The 26,296-nt window shown below is 36.3% G+C and overlaps 1 protein-coding gene across 1 annotated transcript in view; it reads right to left on the reverse strand.

Moving 5' to 3' along the window:
- The window catches only part of IntS10 (integrator complex subunit 10), a 212,196-nt gene that overhangs the window by 101,684 nt on the left and 84,216 nt on the right, over positions 1-26,296 (reverse strand). The window contains exons 10-12 of the mRNA XM_090403768.1: positions 20,133-20,208; positions 10,826-10,859; positions 3,014-3,152 (exon numbers count right to left, since the gene is read on the reverse strand). Of these exons, the coding sequence (XP_090259894.1) occupies positions 3,014-3,152; positions 10,826-10,859; positions 20,133-20,208 (249 nt within the window). The remainder of the gene's footprint in view (positions 1-3,013; positions 3,153-10,825; positions 10,860-20,132; positions 20,209-26,296) is intronic.

Raw genomic sequence — 26,296 nt, forward strand, 5'->3', positions numbered from 1 at the left:
CAGTATCAAAGTAGATACCCAACAGGGTGCACCACGAGAAGGTGAGGATTGGACATTAGGTCAGAAGCCCTGGTCGGTTCTCCGCATTCCTTTAAAGGCTATGTGGAGGTCTCCTCTCAGTTATACAGCTTTGACCCTTAAGCACCCCGAGTAAATTTTAATTATCTATAATGAAGCAGAGTCCTTGCATTACATGCAGGGATGTAGCTTGCCTAGCCTATCTGTTAAGTCAGTCCTGTATCTGATACATAATGGTGCCACTTTGGCACATACTTGTGTGTCATGGAAGAGAATCATTCTAGGAGTCTTTATTATGTGGAAAATCCTTATTTAAAAATGCTATTTCCCAAACCTATTTGGATAACACTCAGTTCACAGCATTTAGGCAAACTTTTTAGTGAAAATCATAAATCAAAAATGAAAATAGACAACAGAAGTAGCAAAGCTGGTGGGAGTCAAGTGAATAAATTTATGTGGAATAAGAGAGAAATAAGTCAGAATGCTAAAAAAAAAAAGCTGTATACAAGACAGTGTTCAAACCAATTTTAATGGTTTGAAAGACTAGAGACTATAAATATGAGAGTTCTGAGAAAAATTAGGAAAATTAACAGATAGTATCAATGGCAGAATTGTATTAAAAATGAAAATAATGGAAAGGAACTTGCCATTGTTAGTATATATATATAGGAATGAGTGAGCAGAGCTAATCACAGATTGTGTGATCTTAAACAGAATGCAAAAGGAAAGATCAACACAACAGGTGTTGATGCAAAAATGGTAGGAAAAAGACCACAGAAGAAGACCAAAATCTATGTGGATTGATGCAATTGGTTGGCTTAGTAGTTAGCAGATCTGCTCTCCAGCCAACAACAGGCTAGGGGTTTGAATTCTGATGTGGCATGATGGATGTTTGATTAGGTGAGAGATGAATTTCACTGTCCAGTGTGAGAAATCACTCTGATTACTGGAGGCCTGAAGTGGCTTGAAAAAGTTTCCCCATTTAGTCTCTAGAGCAGAGTAGACTATGAAAAAATAAATAAAAACAGAAAAAAAATATTTTTTCATAAATTAATAAAAAAAAAAAATACCAAAGAGATTCTTAGCCCACCCACAGTATGAATATACAGGCTTACGTAAAATCTTTTTGAAGGTGGGAGTTACATAAATATATGTAACTTAGAAGAATGAAATATAAAGATCTGACAATTGGAGTCCTGACAAAATAACAGACTATTTTAGAGGAAAACTGTTCACAGAAATTAGTAATAAGGTAAACTTTTCATGTATTCTGTATATCCTTTGAGGGTAATATCAGAAATTTGATTATGATAATTCATAACAGTAAGCAGAAAAATCCAGCTGCCTGGTATTGTGTTCATGTTCCATGAAGAATATAATTTCTAGTGTTAAGAAAAAAATGAAAAACTGAGTCTAATGCACGCAATCAAGATAAAGAGGGAAAAAAAAACCTGATGGAGAGGAACTTGCAAATCCTGAAATTTATCAAGATTTTATGAAGAGATACTTAAAAAATGTTGAGATGAGTGAGTCTTTTTATAGTAGAAAAGCTGCATGGATTTGTTATAAGTGATGGGCTCTTCTAAATAATGCTCAGGTATCTTACTTTTTTTTCCCTTTAAATGTTAATCCTACCCAAGAAATGCTGTAAACTGATAGTACATTAGTACTGGTACTGTGAGTAGAGTAAAAGGATTTGATACTCTAGAGACAATCGTGAACCTTTTCACGTTGTTTAAAGCCTTCACCACTTCAGCTTCAACACTTTATTCAATTGTTATTAGTTCCATTGTGTGGAACAAGTGCTAATCAAATTGCAACAGGTTTTTTTTTTTTTGGGGGGGGGGGGGGGGAAGAGTATTTGACTGATGCAGTCTGGTGTTGTCTTGGTGATGTATCTGCTTTCAACTTTCCAGTGCTCACGTATAACAGTATATATTCATACAAGTTGCTGAGAAACCATACTGGAACCAGTTCAAAGAGGATTATACTCTCCAAATTTTGTATATAACACAATCTCATTATTGAAATGGTTTCTTGCTGGAACAGAAAGTGCTGATTTATTCAGGTAATCCCCTGATTTTTCTTTGTTCAAATTGTTGAAGTAGGCCAATTTTTATTGAGGCAATCCATTTATCCTAAGGACAGGCAAACAATTTTCTAGAAACATCAACATGATACTCAGCAAATTCTGATGTCAGTTTATGCAGACCTTTTCAGTAGTGCTTCAGTTGATAAAGATAATTACAATAATTATATAACCTGATAAACAAGTTTGGCCAATAATCTAAGAGCAACTGGTTCAGCTTCAACTGCTTGATGATGTGTCTCGGGATTAACTAAAGTGGCCATCTGGAATCAGGCTGAGCTTGCAGAGTGAGATAATAACCAGCCTAGAACAACTTTTTGAATTAGTTAGATGTGGTGTGCTTGTCATGTGTTTTGAAGATAACTGGACAAGTCTTTTGGTTTCAAACAGTTGTCCAAAATTATGCCTAAGTTCAAATGTATAAAGTAAAAGCTACTGAAGATGATTTTGGAACACTCATTCTAAATAACAATAATTTAAAAAATTATTTAGGTATTAAACATAAATGATGCATATTTTTTGTTTGTAAGAACAATCTCTAAGTAGTGTAGAGAATACATATAATAACTTATTGTGACACACACCACACCACACACACACACACAAACTTTTGTTAATGTATCAGTTGAATTACTAACTCAAGTTATTATTAAGATATTTATTTCTGGCTTTGCAAATTTACTTCAACATTTTTCTGTCACAATTTTTCAAACAACATTTTTCAAAGTCATATAATTTGAAGATAAAAAATAAACTTGAAATAGTTTCTGATGTGATTTTAATATGTACAAATTTCAGTTAATAAGAACCTGTCTTATTTCAGTAAATAAGAATTTTGGTAAACAAACAGAAAAGTTCTTTAAATAATATCTGAAAATTATTATTTTTAAAGTAGTAAAAACATACCTTTTTTTAATGAAGGATGACTATGAAGCAGTTCCCAGCATTTCAAGGATGTTAAAAAACACTGGGCAAGAGTGGTTGATATTTCAGGTGGGGCACTTTTGCTAACAGTGAGGAGAGGGCTTCCACCATGGTCTCTACCCTGTGAAACATAAATAACATGCAGAAACACTGTCATGAGCCTTAAACAATGCAGAATATATGGAAGTAATATGGCACATACTCATTATTGTTTTCTGATAGTATATATATCATCATCATCATCAAATTCCTGCCATGTACCCTCAAGGGGTGTACAGGATATGATAGTACTACATGAAAACAATTACATCATTATTAATTTCCTATCTACAATTTTCCTCCAAATCAGTCTGTTACTTGTCAAGACTCCAACATTATCAGATCTTATATTTCTATCGTCTAAAGCACTTTGTATCGTATCAATCCACCTATATCTTGGCCTTCCTCTGGGTCGTTTTGCTGCCACCCTGGCAGAGAACACTTGTTTTGCTAATCTTTCCTCGCCCATTCTATTTAAGTGACCATACCACCTGAGATTAGCTCTGCTAACGCATTCCTGGATGCTGACAATGTCAAGTTCTTTCCTAATATCCTCGTTTTTAATATGATATTGCCATTGTTGCCATCTGTTCACGCCTATAATCTTTCTCAGGACTCTCATATCTGTGGTCTCTAGTCTTTGGTGAAGTGTTTTACTGCTGACCCAGCTCTCAGATCCATAAGTTAAAACTGGTTTGAACACTGTCTTGTATACAGCTAATTTAGTGTTCCGACTAATTTCTCTCTTATTCCATATGAATTTATTCAATTGACTTCCCACCATACCAGCTTTGCTGATTCTGTTGTCTATTTCTATATTTAATTTACCATCTTCAGTAAAAATCGTGCCTAAATAGCTGAAATGTTTTACTTGTTCCACAGGTTCTCCATTCACAACACAGTTGACATTTTCAATGATTCTGCCTATTTTCATTGTCTTTGTCTTTTTATTGCTGACCTTCATACCATATCTATTACAACAGCTATTCAATTTAGTCAGAGAATCTTGCAGACTTGTAGCAGATTTATTTAGAAGTATAACATCATCTGCATAAAGCAAAGAGCTGACATTAACATCTCCAATTTTGATATCATGTTTAATACCACTTTCCTTCATAATGTGATCCATATAGATAATGAATAACAGAGGGGATAATGTACATCCTTGTCTCATACCAGATTTAACATTAAACCATCTTCCTGTACTTCCTTCAATTCTGGCTGCTGACTTACAACTCAAATAAAGACTAAGTATTGCTTGGTATAATGCCCCATTCACACCATATAACTGCAGCATATTGAATAGCTTCTCTCTTGGCACCTTGTCATATGCCTTTTCCAGATCGACAAAACTTAAATACAGATCTCTGTTATATTCCCATGCATTCTCGACTATTTGTCGTAAAGTGAAGATCTCATCCTGACAGCCTCTATTTGGCCTGAATCCAGCTTGTTCTTCACCAAGCTTTTCTTCCACAATTCTTCTCAACCGTTTCTCAAGTATACTTGCATAGATCTTGCCAGGAACACTCAGTAGAGAAATACCTCTGTAATTCTCACATTCAGTTTTATTTCCCTTTTTATATATGGGTACTATGAGAGCTCTACTCCAATCATCGGGAATTCGTCCCTCTGTCCAAGCTTTCTGAACTATGCAGTGCAGCCACTGTAATACTCTTATACCACCATACTTCAGCATTTCTGGTCGAATATCATCTACTCCTGCTGCCTTTCCACATTTCAAGCCTTTGATGGCTTTTTCTACTTCAAGTATGGATATGTATTCCTGACTGCATGCCTGGTCAGTGTTTTTTACCACTGTGCTGTCATCACTGCTTGTTTCATTGAGCAGTTTTTCAAAGTAATTACTCCATACTTCAAGGATATCTTTTTCTCCCGTTTTCATGTCACCTTTATCATCTCTAATTCCTTTTACAGCACTCTTTCCTCCATTCTTAAGTTTCTTCAACAACGTCCAGAATATTTTGCCACCTTCTTGATATTTATTTTCTATATTCTTGCCAAAGTCCTCCCATGACTTTTGTTTAGCTAGTTTTACACAGTGTTTAGCATTCTTGCATTTGTCTCTATATTCTCTAAGAGCAAAAGCTGACTTATTTGCCAGGAACTTTTGGTATGCTTTCTTCTTTTCCTTCACTGCCTCTTTAACTTCCTGTGTCCACCAGGGAGTTCTGATTTTTTTATCCTTACAAACAACCTCACCACATGCCTCTCTGGCAGAATCAATCAATGTTTTCTTCAGAGTTTGCCACTGAATCTCCAAGGTTTGGTTCCTGTTCTCAAACTCTTTCATTTTTTCTTCAATAATCTTTGTGTATTTTAGTCTACAGTTGACATCTGAGAGCTGCTCAACTTTTATTCGCTTTAAAACTTTCTTACATGTTATTCTTTTCAATATGAAATTCAATTTTATCCTGCTCAAGACTAAATAGTGATCACTTCCAATTTCAAATCCTCTGTACACTCTGGTGTCCTGCACCAGGAAGAAAACATCACTATCAACAATAACATAGTCAATGAGACTTTTCTTATTCCTAGCCTCTTCTCTCCATGTGAATTTGTGCATATTTTTATGTTGGAACATGGTATTAGTAATGACCAGTCCATGTCCTGAGCAGAAATCCAACAGATATTTGCCATTATTATTAGCTTTGCTCTTTTCTCCAAATTTTCCCAAAATATTTTTGTATGTCTGACAATCATTTCCTACTCTGCTATTTAGATCCCCAACAAGGACCAACTTTTCATTTTTCATTCTGTCAGTTGCTTTTTCTAAAGCCTCAAAAAATTCCTCCACTTCTACCTTAGTAGAACCTTCTGTGGGACCATAGGCACAAATAAGTCTCATTGTCCAGTTCTCCATTCTCATATTTGCCCACATTACTCTACTTGAGACTGCCTGCCATTCAAGAAGATTAGCCTCGTATTTTGTGTTGAATACTATGGCTACTCCTTCTTTTCCTTGATTGTCATTGCCTGAATATAACATTTTGTATTTATTGCTCAGAAAGAGCTCACCAGTTTTGGTCTTTTTTGTTTCAGTCACCCCTATTATGTCGATCTGGTACTTATCTAATTCCTCAGCTAGCTCCATTTCTTTGCCATTCAGGCTTCTTACGTTGATAGTACCGATCTTTAACTCTGGTGATGTTGAGTTGGGTTTATTTTCAGATTTGTTCCAGTAGCTGACTTTTCGCTGTTCGCCCTGGTTCCCTGGCGAAGACAACGGGGGCCTTGTTTAACCGGGCGACGCCCCAGCCGGCATGAAATTTTGTCATGTTGTACCATCATTCTATATTTTGGTTTAACCAATAAGAATACAATTTGGTCGGCTAAATCCCAAATTGCCAGCCCATCCTCGTCCGTTCAGTATCCAAGTAGATACCCAACAGGGTGCACCACGAGAAGGTGAGGATTGGACATTAGGTCAGAAGCCCTGGTCGGTTCTCCGCATTCCTTTAAAGGCTATGTGGAGGTCTCCTCTCAGTTATATAGCTTTGACCCATATATATATATCCTTAGGAGGCATATAGGATACTGTGACAGTACTACAAAATTAAGTTTATATCATTAGCATCCTATCAATACTTTTATTGAAAATTATTGTCAAAACTACAATATTCTCCAATCTCACTTGGGCTTCAAAAGCACTAATAACTACATTGATCTATCTACAATAGGTCTTCTTTTAAGTATTTTTCTTACCACCCTGGCAAACCCTTGCTTTGGTTCTCTCTTCCATTCTGTTTAAAGTGACCATACCACCTTAGCTTAACTCTGCATGCACATGTTCTTGAACTAATGATGCCAAGTTCCCTTCTAATAATTTCAGTTTCGGTGTGATTCTACCAACACTGGTGTCATCACTTCAGTCACATTATGTTCCTTAGAACTCTGATATTTGTGTTAGAAGTTTTTCCACTTGGTTATACTATAAATTAAAGATACCAAGAAATTATATACTTGGTTTAATCCTTTATCCAAGTGTAAGTAAACGAAGTTTGCACATTCAATTCAGAACAAATCTCCTTGTCTGAATACTGAGGAAATCCCAACTCTATATCACCCTCCAGAATAGTTTAATGTTTTATTGAGAGATTCACTTTTTCAAGCCACTTCAAGCTTCCAATTAACAGGGAGAAATTTTGTCACAGTCTCATACCAGGTGATGATGCAATTCACTTCTCACCTAAAGACAATCACAAACTCCATGTGCATGGTGGCTGAGTGATTAGCATGTCCACTCTTCAGCCAAAAGGATGTGGGTTCATATTCCAGTGTAGGCATGGATTTTATGATTGTCTGTAGGTGGAAGATGAACTTCATTACTCAGAATGAGACCACTGTCCTGCTTACTGGAAGCCTGAAGTGTCTTGAAAAAGTTATATGATTAATCTCTAGAGCAAGGTTACTGGATAATGCAAAAAAATAAATAAATACAAAAAATCTAAAAAATTAAAAAATAATAAGAACAAAATTCTTAGCATACCCACTAACATACCACAGGTTTACAACCTTTCATGGATGGGAGGTCACAAAATGGTACTGCCTCAATAGATGTTGCATGGAGTTATTCTGAATGTTTTTTTCAAAGGAGATATCTTCCTTGTTTCAAGGAAGATATCTCCTGATTAGTTTTTTTAAAAATGATTTTGAGAATTATTCCAACCCTTTCTGGATAAAGGAGGATGACATTTACCTGACTGGATGTTCACTGGTAGAACAAATTATTTCACGTCGAACCTAGTTTGTTGTCTGGTTTCTGAGCATGGTTGGAGCTTATGAAAATAAAAGATAAATTTGATGATGATGACAGAGTCATGTTCAAAAGGGGGAACTGATTCAGCTGGAGCTTTCAAATGCCTAGTGGGTAAGTAATGACTTAGCTCAGAAGCAGAATGCCAGGGTTATCCTGGATGCATACTGACACCACCACAGCAAGCCTTGGATTCTATCCATAGCCCATTGGAGAACTTGTTGTAACAATGTTAATCTTGAAGGCAAGTGTGCACTAGTTTATCAATCTTGGATGGGATGAGGTTGAGCAATCCATCCTGTCTAAGAAGGGACCAAAGTAGTGCATGAATGCCACTAGGATACCTCTTTCAGGATGATTATAGTTACACCACATGGCAAATGTAGCATTGGATCCCAGTGATAGTGATCTGGAGAATGGGCAAGTAAAAAGACTAAAGAGAGAGAGAGAGAAGTTGTGTGAAGAATATGGGAAGAAAAGTGCAAAAGAAGAAAATGGAAATGATCAGTCCCACCACTGAAAGGCCTCCCTTCTCCACCACAAACAGGTGCACCCGCATGGAGAGGAATTAAAGAGGTTGTTGAGCCCATTCATCAGCCAAAGTTAAATTAGTAATTGCCTAAGTAAAACAAGAATTTGATCAGTATATTATCTGTTGATTTTATATATTCTAGATGGTTTGCTTGTTTTGTAGGATGAAAAAAAAGTTTACAGGAGGGGACAAAATCTAACACCTTCATATGAGACTGCTAACTCATCTTCAACTGAAAAGCTCTTATAAAAATTCCTTATGTTCTAGACAGGATTTAAATTGAAGTCTTTCCAAATGCACTACAGAGAATAAGCAATACTACTAGAAAACATTATCTTTCAACTGTGGTAAACATAGTGCTCTTTTAAACTTCAGGTCTCTCCTGTTCACCTATGCATCATCATAATCAAATTCCTGATATATATATATATATATATATATATATATGTATATACACCTTCAAGGGTTGCACAAGGATATTATGATAGCACTATATGAAAGGTCACATTATTGCTAACTTCTTAATTGACAATTTTCCTAAAAATTAGTCTGCTGTCTCTCCTAACTCCGATATTGTGAGATCTTCGAAAGCACTTCTAGCTGCATCAATCTACCTATCTCTGTCTTACTCTAGATCTTTTATCTTGGAAGTTAATTTTGCACTTGGTTAGACTATAATAAATTTAGTTTAATGCTTTATCCAAGTGTAAGCAAACAAAGTTTGTGCCTGAAAATATCTTCAGGACTGAGGCAATGGGAGATAATGAGACAAGGAATGATGAGAGTGGTCCACCTTTACTACGAGTTACCTCAGTCCTGAAGATATTTTCAGATGCAAACTTTGTTTGCTTACACTTGGATAAAGGATTAAACTAAATTTATTATAATCTAACCAAGTTCAAAATAAACTTCCAACATCTTTCTCTAAATCCAGAGTAATTTAATAACACAGTGGTACACCTTTGGCAACTCGTATAGGTAAATATGACCTCTCCATTGCTTCTGCCTCCCACTGACGAGACCTCAATAAAGGTCGAAACTGGTCTGGGTAGTGGCCCTTCCCTTAATGCATAGCATTATACATGTCTGCAAAGAGATGTGCTTTGCATTATGGGAGATACTGAGACAAGGAGTGATGAGAGCTTGGTCCACCTTTGCTACGAGTTGCCTCAGTCCTGAAGATATTTTCAGGCGCAAACTTTGTTTGCTTACACTTGGATAAAAAAGGATTAAACTAAATTTATTATAGATCTTTTATCTGGTATCCTGGAATCAAACACCTGTTGCTTTGCTCACTCACACATTGCTAGATGCTAACAATGTAAAGTTCCTTCTTTCCTAATATCTTCATTTTTAATATGATTCTGCCATTGATGCCATTTGTTTACATCCCTAATTTTTCTCAGATCTCACATCTCTGTGGTCTTCAGTCTTTGATCAACTGTTTTACTTTTAATCCAACTCTGAACACTGTCTTGTATATAGCTGCTTTAGTGTTTTGACAAATTTCTCTCTTATTTCATAAAGAGTCATTCAGATGAATTGCTACCATACTAGATTTCCTTATTCTGTTGTTTATTTCCATATTCAATTTACCATCTTCACTAAAAGTGGCACCTAAAATAATGAATATTTTACTTGTTCTATAGGTTTCCTCATTCAGGATGTAGCTTTTGTTTTCAATGTTCCTGTCTATTTTCAGTCTTTGTCTTTTTATTGTTGCTTTTTGTGGAAGTTTGTTGTAATAGTTATTTAATTTAGTTAAAGAATTCTGCAAACTTTAATTGAACCTATGCATAGTATAGGTTCAGTACAAACTTATCCAAGAGTATTATTTTATACTCCATTTTACAGTATCATCGGGATAAGATATCCCTGATGATGTCATTAGTATAGACTTTAGAAGTATTAATATCAGTACAGACTTTAGATGTATTAATATTAGTATAGACTTTAGAAGTATTAATATCAGTATAGACTTTAGAAGTATTAATATCAGTATAGACTTTAGAAGTATTAATATTAGTATAGACTTTAGAAGTATTAATATCAGTATAGACTTTAGAAGTATTAATATTAGTATAGACTTTAGAAGTATTAATTTGCTAATACTTTGCAATTTTATTTGAAAGTTTAATTTTATTTTTATTTGCATTTATAAATTATTTAGAGAGCATACATATTTACTAATAATTATAACTTACTATTACTCAACCTCTTTAAGTGGCTTAAGGGAAAAAATAAATAAATAAAATAAATTCAAGTTTCACAATGGTTGAAAAAAACAACTGCAAGCCTATTATGTGTATTTAACATGTATTTTTTTAAATTTTATGACTTAAGAATAGCAAAACTAATGGTAACTTTTGGAATATGGGTAAATGACACATGCACACACACACACACAATTAACAAATAAATAAAAAAAGTTATTGATTAAACCTACTTCAACATCTATTTTCCTTTTCTTATGCTTTGATCTGAAAAATTATAAAGATTAATTAAACAAATGCTAAAAACAACAGGAAAATAAAAACAAAATGAATAAATTACATTTAGTCAATATAAATGTTGCATAAGAGGAATAACTGGAACAAGAAATTATTAAGAAACTCACCAGGAAATTTTTGGATAACTTAAAAATGCATGTAAAGAAAGGCTCTATTAAAAAAAGACACATTCTATCCATTAAATAATAAATCAACATAAAGTCAACTGACAGTGCCTATTTTGAAGTTCATTAATTTGAAAAAAGGCTACTATCCCTACCCCTACACCTAAAAAAAGAGAGGGGGGGGGGAGACGGATGTTTTTCAGTGTCCTCCCAGTGAAGTAAAAGGTTTTTTCATTTTTTTCTCCTCATCTGTCTTTATAAGATCAATAAGTACTGAAACATATCAAAAGATATTGGCAGAACCTAGCAAGAGTGAAAGTTTTCAACTCTTATAATAAGGAAGTTGCAAGTTGCTTGATTGTTCACTCCTGAAATCAAAAAAGACAATGCCAGAAGTATCAGGAACAAGAGGGAGGAGTTTCTGACATTGGTCAGTGCAACCTTGCCAGAAGTTACAGACATTAGTGAGACGTGGCTAACAGCAGATGATGTAGTTACAGGGACTGAATGTGAAGGGTTTAGTATTTTCAGGAAGATAGGATGGGGGGGGGGGGAGTACTGATGATGATAGCAGATGAATTGCAACCAAAAAGAACAGGAAACAGGTGGGAGAGTAGGTGTTCACTTGAAATAATCTGGTGTGAGATTAAGGCCAGTAAGACAAAATATATAGTTGGTTGTTGCTATAGTCCAGGGAGTTCCACAGATGATCTGGAAGACATGCATCACCAAAACATCACCAAAGCATCACACTGTTTTATGGAGTTATTAAAACATTATTCAACAGGGCAAAAATAATCTGTTCTAATGATCAATCCCTAACCACTGAACTAAATCACATCCGTGACACTTTCTCAGCCAACGGCTACCCCCTCCAAAAAATCCTTAACCCAGTTATCCACAACCCACCACCCCCTCCCCTTCACAAAAAAGATTACTCTAAATCTATCACTATTCCCTACATCAGAGGCACCTCTGAAAAAATCAATAAAATCCTAAAAAAACATGACCTGACCACCTGTTACAGACCACATAGAAAACTGGCAACCCTTATCCGCTCCACCAAAGACCAACCACTTCCCCTAGACCTACCTGGTGTATATCAGGTCCCTTGCAGCTGTAAACTATCCTACTTTGGCCAAACAGGCAGGACAGCAAATATCAGAATCTCAGAACACAAGGATTACATCCGATTTTACCAGTACAGCCACTCTGGGCTTGCAGACCACGCTCTGGATACTCGCCACAGAATAAGATGGAAGAAAGCCACAGTAATACACCGCAGCAAGTTCAAGTATGAAAGACTATTCATGGAATCAGCCTCGGCCCTTAGGAACATGCCAAACCTCAACAAATTTGGATGCATGAAACTGCCCCAAATTTGGGAAACTGTTATCAGAAGAACTTCAGCCCAAAGGCCAAGAACTACCAATATAGCCCGCCAGGGGGCACCATCAGGACTTTAGGAAACGCTAGCTTCCTAGCTTCAGTCTCATTTGCTGTTATTAGTACTTGTGTGCACGTGTCTGTGTAGTAAGTTCCCAAGAAGATGGCAACGTGACGTTCGCCGAAATATCGGAAGGTATATATTAAAGTTTATTTAATCTATATTTCTAGTATACGCTGTCAATTCCTTAAATATTAGTTATCAAATTAGTACAATGAGTAGAGGTCAAGTGATTATTATAGGAGACTTCAACTATGGAGATATAGACTGGAAAGAAGAAAGATAACATGGCAGGAATGGTGAAAGTGACCATGCAGTGACTTGGGAGATTGTAAAATATCAGGAATATTCTATAAGAAGGCATATTTGTGGAGCTACAAGGCAGGTGATTATGTCGTGCTTAGGAAGAAGCTTAAATCTGTACAATGGTATAAAACACTGCAGGGTAAAAATGTTAGTAGTGCATGGGATATAGTTAAGGGTCATCTAGAGGAAGCAGTATTAAATTGTATACCTAGGTTAAGTAGGGATAATTGGGTAGGAGTTAGATGGATGAGTAATATCATTAAGTATAAGCTGCAGAAGAAGAAAATGCTGAGGAGGGTATATAAAGAGAAAGGTGACCAGCAAACTCATGAACAGTATGAGGCTCAGGCAAGAAAGATGACCAGCATGGCAAGGAAGGCAAAATCAGATTATGAGAAGAATCTAGTCAAGCAAGTCAAAGGAAATACCAAAGAGTTCTTCCATTATGTGGCAAGTAAGAGGAAGAATGACTATTGAAGATTAATCATAATGAGTGATGATGGTCATGAGGAGAAAGAAGTGAAAAAAATAGTTCATGGACTACTTTGCAAGGATATATCATCCTAGTGAGGTTACTGCTTTAACCTATGTGACAGACACTAATGTGGGAACAGAGGTGCAATATCCTAAGAAATTGCAGGTTCTTAGGATATTGCAGAATCTCAATGTAAATAAAGCTGTGGGATTAGATGGGATATCAGCTACGGTTTTGCAAGAATGTGCAAGGGAACTGGCAATGCCTTTGACAAGGCTGTTTAATTTAAGTCTCAGCTCTGTTAGAGTTCCAAAGGAGTGCAAAGAGGGCAAAATAATTCCTATGCATAAGGGAGGTTCTAAGACTACAGTAGTAAGTAATAGACCGATCAATATCTCAGGCATGGTGGTTGGTAAAAAAGAGAATTCAAGAATGGGGAGATAAAAATACGATACTGTATGAGGGTCAACATGCTTTGTGAAGGGTCGATCATGCCTAATTTACTAACTTTTTATAATAGACTAATAGCTGAGTTGGATAAAGGAAATGGCTACACAATGATTTTGCAAAGGTTTGACAGAATACCATATGGAACTCTGTTATGTAAATTAGAACAAATGGGAATGAATATGACACTGGTTAAGTGGATAAGAGGGTGGCTGCTGGACAGATATCAAAAAGTGGTATATGGAGGGGCAGAATCGAGGTGTAAACAGGTGCCTAGTGGTGTGCCACAAGGTTCACTGCTGGGAGCATTGTTGTTTAATTTGTACATAAATGATATAGGAAATAACCTAAAAGAAAATTCAGTTGTTTGTGGATGATGTGAAATTAGGTAGAGTAATAGTTAATCAAGGAGATGTGGAGAGCTTGCAGGATGATTTAAATAGACTGTCAGTATGGACAAAAATTAACTGGTGTCAGTTTAATGTTGAAAATTAAAGTTATGCATTTTGGGATAAATAGATTACAAGCTGTGTATCACATTGATGGCACTATACTCCAAGAAATAGATGAAGATAGAGATTTATGGGTTGTGGTAGACAGAGAATTAAAGTTTAGAGGACATATTGCTAAGGTAGCCCATAAGATTTCTTGGCTAGTGAAGAACAGATTAACAAGTAGAGATAAGGAAGTTGTTATTCTTCTTTATTAGGCCTTTATACACCCACATCTAGATTACTGTGCTCAAGCCTGGTCCATTGGGGTTCTTGGGGATGAGGAAGCAGTGGAGAGGATTCAGAGGCAAGTGACCAAGATGGTGAGTGGCCTGTGGAATGTTCCCTATGAAGACAGACTGAAGGTGTGTGGATTGCAGAAGTCGGGTGATAGAAGAAAAAGAGGGGATATGATAGAAACATTTAAGTTGCTTAAAGGGTTTCATAGGATAGATGCAGGGGAAATGTTTCAGCACTTGGCTAGAGGGAACAGAACAAGGGGTCATTCCTCGAAGTTGAATAAAGGTGTGGTTAGTAGGGTCACGAGGACTAAATTTTTTGCTTAGAGAGATGTGAATGAGTGGAATGGGTTGCCAGAGTCAGTTGTGAGTGCTTTGTCTGTTAATGGGTTCAAGGAGAAGTATGATAGATTGTGTGTGCATAGATTGGGTCTCTTGCGATGAGTCTTCAGACTCCATGGAGGTGCCCATATAATAATAATAATAACTTCATCTGTATGTTGTTTGCTATTTAAGGATTGTCATGTGTGTTCTTTTCCTTTTACATTTTCAACTTACTTTACAAAAAGATTCTGGGATTATCAGATAACCAGGTATGTTTGTTTTCCCAATAACTTTAGAATCAGTAAAATAATCTTTGTGACACCAGAGAACACAGAGAAGAAAAATCAGGGCCAGCTTACCATTATTACAGTACACACATGATGAGATAAAAAATGAGACAAAATCTCTATGTCATATCTTGAAGAAACTTTCTCATTGGATTAAAGAAAATGTATAAGGACTCATCCTAAATGATATCTGGAACTACTGATTAGATCGTTTAATGCACCTAACAATTCTGTTTCTTTGTTAAAACCAACGATGGTTTCTCTCAGCATTTTTATGATAATTTGTATTTTTGTCACTTGTCATCTTTATGTTTTATTTACTCTGAAGAAGCTAGCTGTCCCTTGGTGGTGAAACTAGTCAGTGTTTAATGTATATTTTTATATTTTGTTAACAACTAATTAAAATCCAATTTCTTGGATTAACATCAGAGCCATATTCAGATCACCACATCTAACTGGATATAATCCTTCATCCTAAATAACTGTTGAACTCGTGAACAAATCTGTAACAAAGCTTTACAAAAGTATAATACTATCAGAAGCTGCCCCAATAACAATCCATAAATCTCTCATGATTAGGAAATGGTATCCTCCTAAAGATGTTCGCTCTTTCTGCAGTGAATTTGTGAAAATAAAATAAAAAAAAGTAGAAGATCAGTGTGAGATTTGTATGTTTCACCAGTGAAATTTGTATGTTTCTTCTGATTATTCAGTAGTACTCAGTACTACTGAATAATCAGAAGAATTACCTTAAATGTATGAGGGACATCCAGAAAGTAAGTTCTGATGGGCTGTCAGAGAAACAAAAATATACTTACAAAAAAAACTTTATTGGGAATTAAAGTAGATATCTTTCACTACTTTTCTACATAATTTCTGCCATTGTTCAGGCACATCATAACAGGGCACCAAGAGTTGTATACCTTCGTCATAGAAGGTTGCCGCCTGTGGCACAAATCACGTATAGACTGCTTCTTTGACCTCGCCATCGTCTTAAAACAGCTGGCCACCAAGGAGAGATTTCAGATGTTTGAACAGGTGAAAGTCACTTGGTGCAAGGTCAGGACCATATGGGGAATGATGGAATTATTCCCAGCTGAAGGTGGCGAGAAGTTGTGATATGCCAGCCTTCTGTGGGGTTTATGGAGACCACTGCATGTTCTCCATAAACCTCGATAATTCGCCGATGAATTTCACCTGCTTTTGCATTCCTCACATTCAAGAAACGGATATCTGACCTAATTTCACATGCAGTGGATAATTCGATTTTCTTAGACATTATAAACACACACCAAGAAGCATACGCACTGCAAGAATGTCTGAAAATGGCACCAACGCCTTGCTAAGGAATCAACAAACTCTGCACACAGCTGCAATCGCAGCTACAGTAAAAATATTTAAAAACAGAACTTACTTTCTGGACGTCCTTCGTATATCAATCGAATCATTATATATCATCTCACAAAAATATATCATGCTGGAAAAAGTATCAGAACACTGCTATTTTTTTTAATACAATATATATATATATGTTGTTGTTGTGATACATGGTCTATGTTGTTATATAAAACAGATGGTTTACTGTACTGCAAATATTTTATATTTTATAAAAATATAAAAGTTGAGCAGCTCTCACATGTGAACTGTAGACAAAAATACACAAAGATTATTGAAGGAAAAATGAAAGAGTTTGAGAACAGAAACCAAACCTTGGAGATTCAGTGGCAAGCCTTGAAGAAAACCCTGATTGATTCAGCTAGAGAGGCATGTGGTGAAGTTGTCTGCAAGGATAGAAAAATTACAACTCCATGGTGGCCACAGGAAGTTAAAGAGGCAGTGAAGGAAAAGAAGAAAGCATATCAAAAATTCTTGGCAAATAAGTCAGTTTGTGCTCTTAGAGAATACAGAGACAAATGTAAGAAAGCTAAACAGCATGTAAAACTAGCTAAACAAAAGTCATGGGAGTACTTTGGCAAGAACATAGAAAATAAATATCAAGAAGGTGGCAAATATTCTGGAGGTTGTTGAAGAAGCTTAGGAATGAGGAAAGAGTGTAAAAGGAGTACTTTTGCTGTAAGAGATGATAAAGGTGACATGAAAATGGGAGAAAATGATATCCTTGAAGTATGCAGTAATTACTTTGAAAATTTGCTAAATGAAACAAGCAGTGATGATGGCACAGTGATAAAAAACACTGACCAGGCATGCAGTCAGGAATACATATCCATACTTGAAGTAGAAAAAGCCATCAAAGGCTTGAAATGTGGAAAGTCAGCAGGAGTAGATGATATTCGACCAGAAATGCTGAAGTATGGAGGTATAAAAGTCTTACAGTGGCTGCACTGCACAGTTCAGAAGGCCTGGCCAGAGGGACGAATTCCTGATGATTGGAGTAGAGCTCTCGTAGTACCTATATATAAAAAGAGAAATAAAACTGAATGTGAGAATTACAGAGGTATATCCCTACTGAGTGTTCCTAGTAAGATATATGCAAGTATACTTGAGAAACAGTTGAGAAGAATTGTGGAAGAAAAGCTTGCTGAAGAACAAGCTGGATTCAGGTCAAATAGAGGCTGTCAAGATCATATGTTCACTTTATGACAAATAGTTGAGAAATCATGGAAATATAACAAAGATCTGTATTTAAGTTTTGTCGATTTGGAAAAGGCATATGACAAAGTGCCAAGAGAGAAGCTATTCAATACGCTACAGTTATATGGTATCAATGGGGCATTATATCAAGCAATACTTAGTCTTTATTTGAGTTGTAAGTCAGCAGTTAGAACTGAAGGAAGTACAGGAAGATGGTTTAATCTTAAATCTGGAGTGAGACAAGGATGTACATTATCCCCACTGTTATTCATTATCTATATGGATCACATTATGAAGTGGTATTAAACATGATATCAAAATTGGAGAAGTTAATGTCAGCTCTTTGCTTTATGTGACGATGTTATATGTCTAAATAAATCCGCTACAAGTCTGCAAGATTCTCTGACTAAATTCAATTGCTGTTGTAATAGATATGGTATGAAGGTCAGCAATAAAAAGACAAAGACAATGAAAATAGGCAGAATCATTGAAAATGTCAACTGTGTTGTGAATGGAGAACCTGTGGAACAAGTAAAACATTTCACCTACTTAGGCACGATTTTTAGTGAAGATGGTAAATTAAATATGGAAATAGACAACAGAATCAACAAAGCTGGTATGGTAGGAAGTCAACTGAATAAATTCATATGGAATAAGAGAGAAATTAGTCGGAACACTAAATTAGCTATATACAAGACAGTGTTCAAACCAGTTTTAACTTATGGATCTGAGAGCTGGGTTTGAAGTAAAACACTTGACCAAAGACTAGAGACTGCAGATATGAGAGTCCTGAGAAAGATTAGAGACATGACCAAATGGCATTAATGGCAATATCATATTAAAAATGTGAATATTAGGAAAGAACTTGACACTGTCAGCATCCAGGAATGCGTTAGCAGAGCTAATCTCAGGTGGTATGGTCACTTAAACAGAATGGGCGAAGAAAGATTAGCAAAACAAGTGTTCTCTGCCAGGTTGGCAGCAAAACGACCCAGAGGAAGACCAAGATATAGGTGGATTGATACGGTACAAAGTGCCTTAGACGATAGAAATATAAGATGTGGTAATGTTGGAGTCTTGACAAGTAACAGATTGATTTGGAGGAAAATTGTAGATAGGAAGTTAGTAATGATGTAAATTTTTCATGATACATATCCTGTACACCCCTTGAGGGTACATGGCAGGAATTTGATGATGGTTTACTGTACATTTATATACTGTCAGTGTCAAGTGGAGAGAAATTTACAGACTTTAACAGCAGTATTATAGTTCTCCAGACCTGTTCTGAAAAGCTTCCTCTAAATTAATCTTGTAAAAAACCTTCAGTAATTTGTGTCTCAATCATATCACCCCTTTTCCATCTATCAACCAGTTTTTGTAACCCACAAATCTTCAACTTGGTCTTGTAAGGTTCATTCCATAGACCTGCTACCATTCTTGGTCACTCATCTCTGGATACTCTGCACCTCCTCCTCATCACCAAGAAAACCTGGCATTTAGATATGCGTGCGGTAGTTAGTCAAGATGAGGTTTTACCAAGGTTGAATAAAGAGGAACAATAACCTGTTTGTCTCTGCTCATGAAAGTATTCTTCAGTAATCAAGTGATCTGATGAGCTGTTTTAGCCACTTTAACTATGTGCTCCCTAAATTTTAACTCCCTATCCACTAACACTCCCAAGTCTCTGGCTTCATCAATTTCCCGGTAATCTTTTCACCCCAAAATGCATAACCTTACACTTTGCTACATTAAACTGACATCCATTTTAGTTTGTCCAGTCTGGCAATCTATCCAAATCATCCTGCAAAATTTTGACATTATCTGTATTAACTGTTCCTCTACCCAGTATATGTGCAACACTTTCAGATAATGCAATGCTTCCTATATTGTAAACGTTTTACAGAATAGAAATGTTTTTTCAAAATGACAATGTACCATGTCATACTTCGAGTGCTATTGTGATGTTGTTAGAGGAAAATAATGTGGAAAAACGAGAATGGTCTGCATGGATTCCTGATCTTAAACTCCCAAGGATTGGTTGGGTCTGTGTTAAAGAAAGATTTTATTTATTTTTTAACGTGAACCTTAACCACGAAAGGTTGCAAACTTACTCTACATTAGTATTTGAATAAACCAGAAACCCTGGTCAAGAGAACTTTTGCAAGCTATGTCATGTCTCTTAGCAGGGTAATTATCTCACACCAGGCAATAAAATTCATCTACTACCTAAAGAGAATGAGAAACATTACTGCCTACAAGAATGTCAGTCAGTGTTAGAAAGCATTTGGTTGGAAAGTGGAAGCACTATCCACTTAGCTAACCAGGCTAATAATATGTCTCATATCAAAAAAGGGACTACACATGATGAAGGTGGGTCCAATTCAGGTTTATTGGATATAAAATATTGTCCCAGTTCTTATTGTGGCATAGTGTATATCAATCCATAAAATTATATACCGTGCATTATCTTCTTCCAATGCCACACTGCTAAATTAACACTAGAATAAAATGAGAACAATACAAGTACTTACTCAGAAATATCCTCCTGAGGAAAACGTGAAAATATTCCTTCAATTAAAACATAATGAAGTTCGCCAGATCCACTTCCTGAAGATTAAACACAGAATTAAAAAACAAATTAAACACAGGTGCAATAAACAGATCATTTACATATTGATTATTTTCTGCAAAATCAAGACTAAAAAGTGATATGAAAATAATGCTAATCATAAGCTAGCCTGGTTAGTGAATCCGCTCTCCAGACAGAAGGTTGCGGGTTCAAATCCTGCCTTGAGCATGGATGTTTGTGATTGTTTGTGAAAATTCTAGCGGTGTTGGTGTAGATGATGCAGTTGATGGATGAGGTTGAGTGGTGGAGACAGAGAGTTGTAGAGAAGGTATCCTCCCTCAATGAGTGTTGGACTTTCTGGAGGTGTCAAATAATAATAATAATATCATCATCATCAAATTCCTGACATGTACCCTCAAGGGGTGTACAAGATATGAACACCCCTTGAGGGGGTGTAAATGATATGATAGTACAACATGAAAAATTTACATCATTATTAACTTCTTATCTACAATTTTCCTCCAAATCAGTCTGTTACTTGTCAAGACTCCAACATTATCAAATCTTATATTTCTATCGTCTAAGGCACTTTGTACCGTATCAATCCACCTATACCTTGGTCTTCCTCTGGGCCGTTTTCCTGCCAACCTGGCAGAGAACACTTGCTTTGCTAATCTTTCCTCACCCTAATTTAATTTACCATCTTCTGTTTAAGTGACCATACCACCTGAGATTAGCTCTGCTAACGCATTCATGGATGCTGACAATGTCTAGTTCTTTCCTAATATCTTCGTTTTTAATATGATATTGACATAGATGCCATCTGTTCATGCCTCTAATCTTTCTCAGGACTCTCATATCTGTAGTCTCTAGTCTTTGGTCAAGTGTTTTACTTCTGACCCGGCTCTCAGATCAATAAGTTAAAACAATTAGTTGTATATACTGTCTTGTATACAACTAATTTAGTGTTCCGACTAATTTCTCTCTTATTCCATATGAATTTATTCAACTGACTTCTTACCATACCAGCTTTGTTGATTCTGTTGTCTACTTCTATATTTAATTTATCATCTTCACTAAAAATTGTGCCTAAGTAGCTGAAATGTTTTCCTTGTTCCACAGGTTCTCCGTTCACAATGCAGTTGACATTTTCAACGATTCTGCCTATATTCATTGTATTTGTCTTTTTATTACTGACCTTCATACCATATCTATTACAACAGCTATTCAATTTAGTCAGGAAATCTTGCAATTCTGATATCATGTTTAATACCACTTTCCTTAATAATGTGATCCATATCGATAATGAATAACAGAGGGGATAATGTACATCCTTGTCTCACACCAGATTTAACATCAAACCATCTTCCTGTGCTTTCTTCAATTCTAACTGCTGAGTTGCAACTCAAATATAGACTAAGTTTGCTTGGGGGGGGGCTACTAAAGTTTTGCACATAGGCGCCCGACACTATTGGCGCGTCCCTGTACACAGTGTTTACCTTTATTACATTTGCCTCTGTATTCTCTGACCACAAGCTGACTTATTTGCCAGGAACTTTTGATATGCTTTCATTTTTCCTTCACTGCTTCTTTAACTTCCTGTGTCCACCACGGAGTTCTGATTTTTCTATTCTTGCAGACAACCGCATCACATGCCTCTCTGGCTGAATCAATCTCGGTTTTCTTCAAGGCTTGCCACTGAATCTCTAAAGTTTGGTTCCTGTTCTCAAACTCTTTCATTTTTTCTTCAATAATCTTTGTGTATTTTAGTCTACAGATGATAAATTCACATCTGAGAGCTGCTAAACTTTTATTCGCTTTAAAACTTTCTTACATGTTATTCTTTTCAATATGAAATTCAATTTTATCCTGCTCAAGACTAAACAGTGATCACTTCCAATTTCAAATCCTCTGTACACTCTGGTGTCCTGCAGCAGGGAGAAAACATCACTATCAGCAATAACATAGTCAATGAGACTTTTCTTATTTCTTGCCTCTTCTCTCCATGTGAATTTGTGCACATTTTTATGTTGGAACATGGTATTAGTAATAACCAGTCCATGTCCTGAGCAGAAATTCAACAGGTATTTGCCATTATTATTAGCTTTGCTCTTTTCTGTAAATTTTCCCAAAATATTTTTGTATGTCTCACAATCATTTCCTACTCTGCTATTTAGATCCCCAACAAGGACCAACTTTTCCTTTTTCATTGTGGCAGTTGCTTTTTCTAAAACCTCAAAAAATTCCTCCACTTCTACCTTAGTAGAACCTTCTGTGGGACCATAGGCACAAATAAGTCTCATTGTCCAATTCCCCATTCTGATATTTGCCCACATCACTCTACTTGAGATTGCCTGCCATTCAAGAAGATTAGCCTCGTATTTTGTGTTGAATACTATGGCTACTCCTTCTTTTCCTTAATTGTCATTGCCTGAATATAACATTTTGTATTTATTGCTCAGAAAGATCTCACCAGTTTTTGTCTTTTTTATTCCAGTCACCGCTATTATGTCAATCTGGTACTTATCTAATTCCTCAGCTAGCTCCATTTCTTTGCCGTTCAGGCTTCTTATGTTGACAGTAACGATCTTTAACTCTGGTGTACGGGGGCCTTCTTCTTTTCCTTAATTGTCATTGCCTGAATATAACATTTTGTATTTATTGCTCAGAAAGATCTCACCAGTTTTTGTCTTTTTTATTCCGGTCACCGCTATTATGTCAATCTGGTACTTATCTAATTCCTCAGTTAGCTCCATTTCTTTGCCATTCAGACTTCTTATTTTGACAGTAACGATCTTTAACTCTGGTGTACGGGGGCCTTGTTAAACTGGGCGACGTATCATCCAGCATGAAATTTGTCATGTTGTACCATCATTTTATATATTGGTTTAAGCCAATAAGAATACAATTTGGTCAGCTAAATCTCAAATTGCCAGCCCATCCTCGTTCGTTCAATATCCAGGTATCATTCTTCAGTTTCACCACGAAAAGGTGAGGATTGAACATTAGGTCAGAAGCCCTGGTCGGTTCCCCGCTTTCCTTCAAAGGCTATGTGGAGGTCTCCTCTCAGTTATACAGCTCTGACCCTTAAGCACCCCATAAAAAAATAAAATAATAAAATGAAATAAAATAAAAATAATATTATCGTTATTAATATAAGAAGTGAAGTCTACTCTAAAGAGATTACCGTATTTGCCGGTGTATAGGATGCACCCCCTTTTTTGTACAAATTTGTTAGGAAAAAAACTTTATCACTGAATATTATAATGAATTTACAGTATTTCAAATATAAAGTAATAAATAGATCTCCTTTCAACAAATACCTAATCTAACTAGGAAAGAGTACCCACCTTTTAATCGTCAAAACCCAGAAATTCATCTCCAGAGCTAAATGAAGAGACACTTGAAACCTCTTCTAAATCAGAATCTGAGTCCTCATACAACAAATTGTCCTCTGTACCATCCAGTGTGCATTACTAGTTCCACACTTCTTAAATGATTTAACCACTGTCTCAGTTTTCACAGCATCCCATGAAGCTTTGACCCACTCACAAACTTGCGAAATGCTAGGCCTCTTCCTTCTTTCTGATGGCGTAATCTCAAAATCTGAAGACTGCATCCAGCTGTTCCATTTCTCCTTCATAAATCCCTTAAATGGTTTATTAGTACAGACATCTAAAGGTTGAAGCTGACTAGTTAGACCTCCTGGAATTAAAGCTAACTGAGTTTTCAATTCCTTGAGTTTATTTGTAACATCATCTATTCTGTGAGAATGAAACTGATCCCATACTAGCATGGCAGGCTTCTTCAACAGTCCACCAGGGTGCCTAGACCAAATTTTATCAATCCATCCAGCCTTTTGCGTGAACATGTGCAAACACTCCTTTAAGCAGTTTTTCTTTGGGTAGCGTCTTCCTTTTAAAAATCAATAGTGGTGGCAATTTTGTCCCATCAGCACAGCAGGATAAAACAACGATGTAGTGAGTTTTTTCGTGCCTTGAAGTTTTAATAGTAACACTTTTAGTGTTCTTGGAATCTACAGTTTTATTTGAGGGCACACCAAAAGTCAGCGGAACCTCGTCCATGTTTCCTATTTGCGCAAGTTCAAAATTTTTTCGTTTCCTTGTGTTAATGACGAATCGATGAAATTTGATCATTTTTTCTTCATATTCAGCTGGCATCTTTTGTGATATTTTTGTTTTAGTCTGCATACATAGCTGGTTTCTCTTCATGAATCTTGAACACCATGATGTTGATCCAGTAAAGGTTGGCGATTCCTCTGTTAGTGGCTATCACTTTCGCTTGATGAATAATCATTTTTGTAGACACTGAAAGTCCTACTTTTCTGTGGTCTAAAATCCAAGTATTCAGTTCTGCCCATTTTGCACTTCCACTTCGTAGGTTATGTTTACTGTGAGTTGCTTTTTTTAAATCCTCTTCCTGATTCCGCCAAGTTCTTATCATTTTCTTAGTTGGGGGGGGGGGGGGTCTGAAATGCTTCTCTGCAGCCCTGTTTCCATGTTCTATAGCATATGCAATCGCATGTAGCTTGTATCCAATATTGTGACAATGCCGACATTTTTCAGCCATAATTTGCCAAGAAATGTAGAGAAAATTTAATGGCAGAAATTTATCACCGTTCACAACTGCGACAACAATAATTGGAAAGTTTAAATGAACAGGACACAGCTGTGATCGTCGATGCACATCCACTGAACTCTATGTCAGTGTTTCTCAAAGTGTGGTATGCGTAGCCTGGGGATACGTGAAAGGTCTTCGGGGGGGGGGGGGTCCGTGGCAATTTTCGGCTATGCATCATTAACGCATAGAACAAAATTCAATGTATCCGTGAAGTTCGAGATGATAAAACGTTCCTATTGCATCACTGAATAAGGTACAGAGACATCCGCAGGCTGTGCAATATGTTTCTCAACAAACAGTGCAATTAGAGACAACTGGGATAAAAAACAGCGCTAACTAATGAATCGCATGTCCCCCTCCCACAGAAAATGCTGTATGACTCAAGCAAAACCAGATGTTGCCGGTGCAACATGTGGTTTTGTTTGAGTGAACGTGTTAAAAAGAAGAATATATAGTGAATGTGTTTCAGATATTATATAAGGAATTCGGTTTTAGAGAATTAGCATTTCAACTCAACTGTCGGCTTGTCTTTGTCATTTAGCACGATCTTTTGTTAATACCACACCAATCATATGAACATGGATGTCTGAAGTTTGAGAAACACTGCTCTATGTAACTGGAATGCTCTCTCTCACATACCGCAAGGAAGCAATAAAGAAATTGCATAACTCGAAACAGAGAAAATTTCCAGAAATTAAAATAATAAAAAACTGAGTATCAGCGTATAAGATGCACCCTGTTTTTCAGACCTATTTTCAAAGAAAAAAGTGCGACTTATATGCCGGCAAATACGGTAATTTAACCTCATGTATACACAAATGCCAAAAGCATTAGAAACAAAGAGATCGAGTTCATGACTTTATTGAATATGATGTGGCCTAAGATTGTTAGCATTAGTGAAACTTGGCTATCAGAATCAGATATGGTAAGTGGGATTGAGTGTAATGGGTATACAATTTTTAGAATTGATAGAAGAGGAGGAAGAATGCTACTAATGATATTAGTGACTTAAGTACAGTTAGGGTAGAAACACAAGAAAACAATGATGCTAACAATGTCCCATGCAGCAGTGAGTTTGAGTCTATCTGGTGTGAGCAGGGCTGGTCTGAGAGTATCTGATGCCCCTAGGCAGAGAAAATTTAGGTGTCCCTATACATTGTCTCTCTCTATATATATTTTGTAATACTCACACAAACATAATCCACGAAGTGTTCGCACCCCTAGGTGATTTCCTCATCATCATCATCAAATTCCTGCTATGTACCCACAAGGAGTGTACAGGATATGATAGTACTACATGAAAAAAATTACATCATTACTAACTTCCTATCTACAATTTTCCTCCAAATCAGTCTGTTACTTGTCAAGACTCCAACATTATCAGATCTTATATTTCTATCGTCTAAGGCACTTTGTACCATATCCATCCACCTATATCTTGGTCTTCCTCTGGGACATTTTGCTGTCAACCTGGCAGAGAACACT

The sequence above is a fragment of the Typopeltis vanoorti genome, chromosome 14, assembly GCF_054136105.1.
Source record: "Typopeltis vanoorti isolate ZY-2024b chromosome 14, IOZ_Tvanoo_1.0, whole genome shotgun sequence".
Classification (NCBI taxonomy): Eukaryota; Metazoa; Arthropoda; class Arachnida; order Uropygi; family Thelyphonidae; genus Typopeltis; species Typopeltis vanoorti.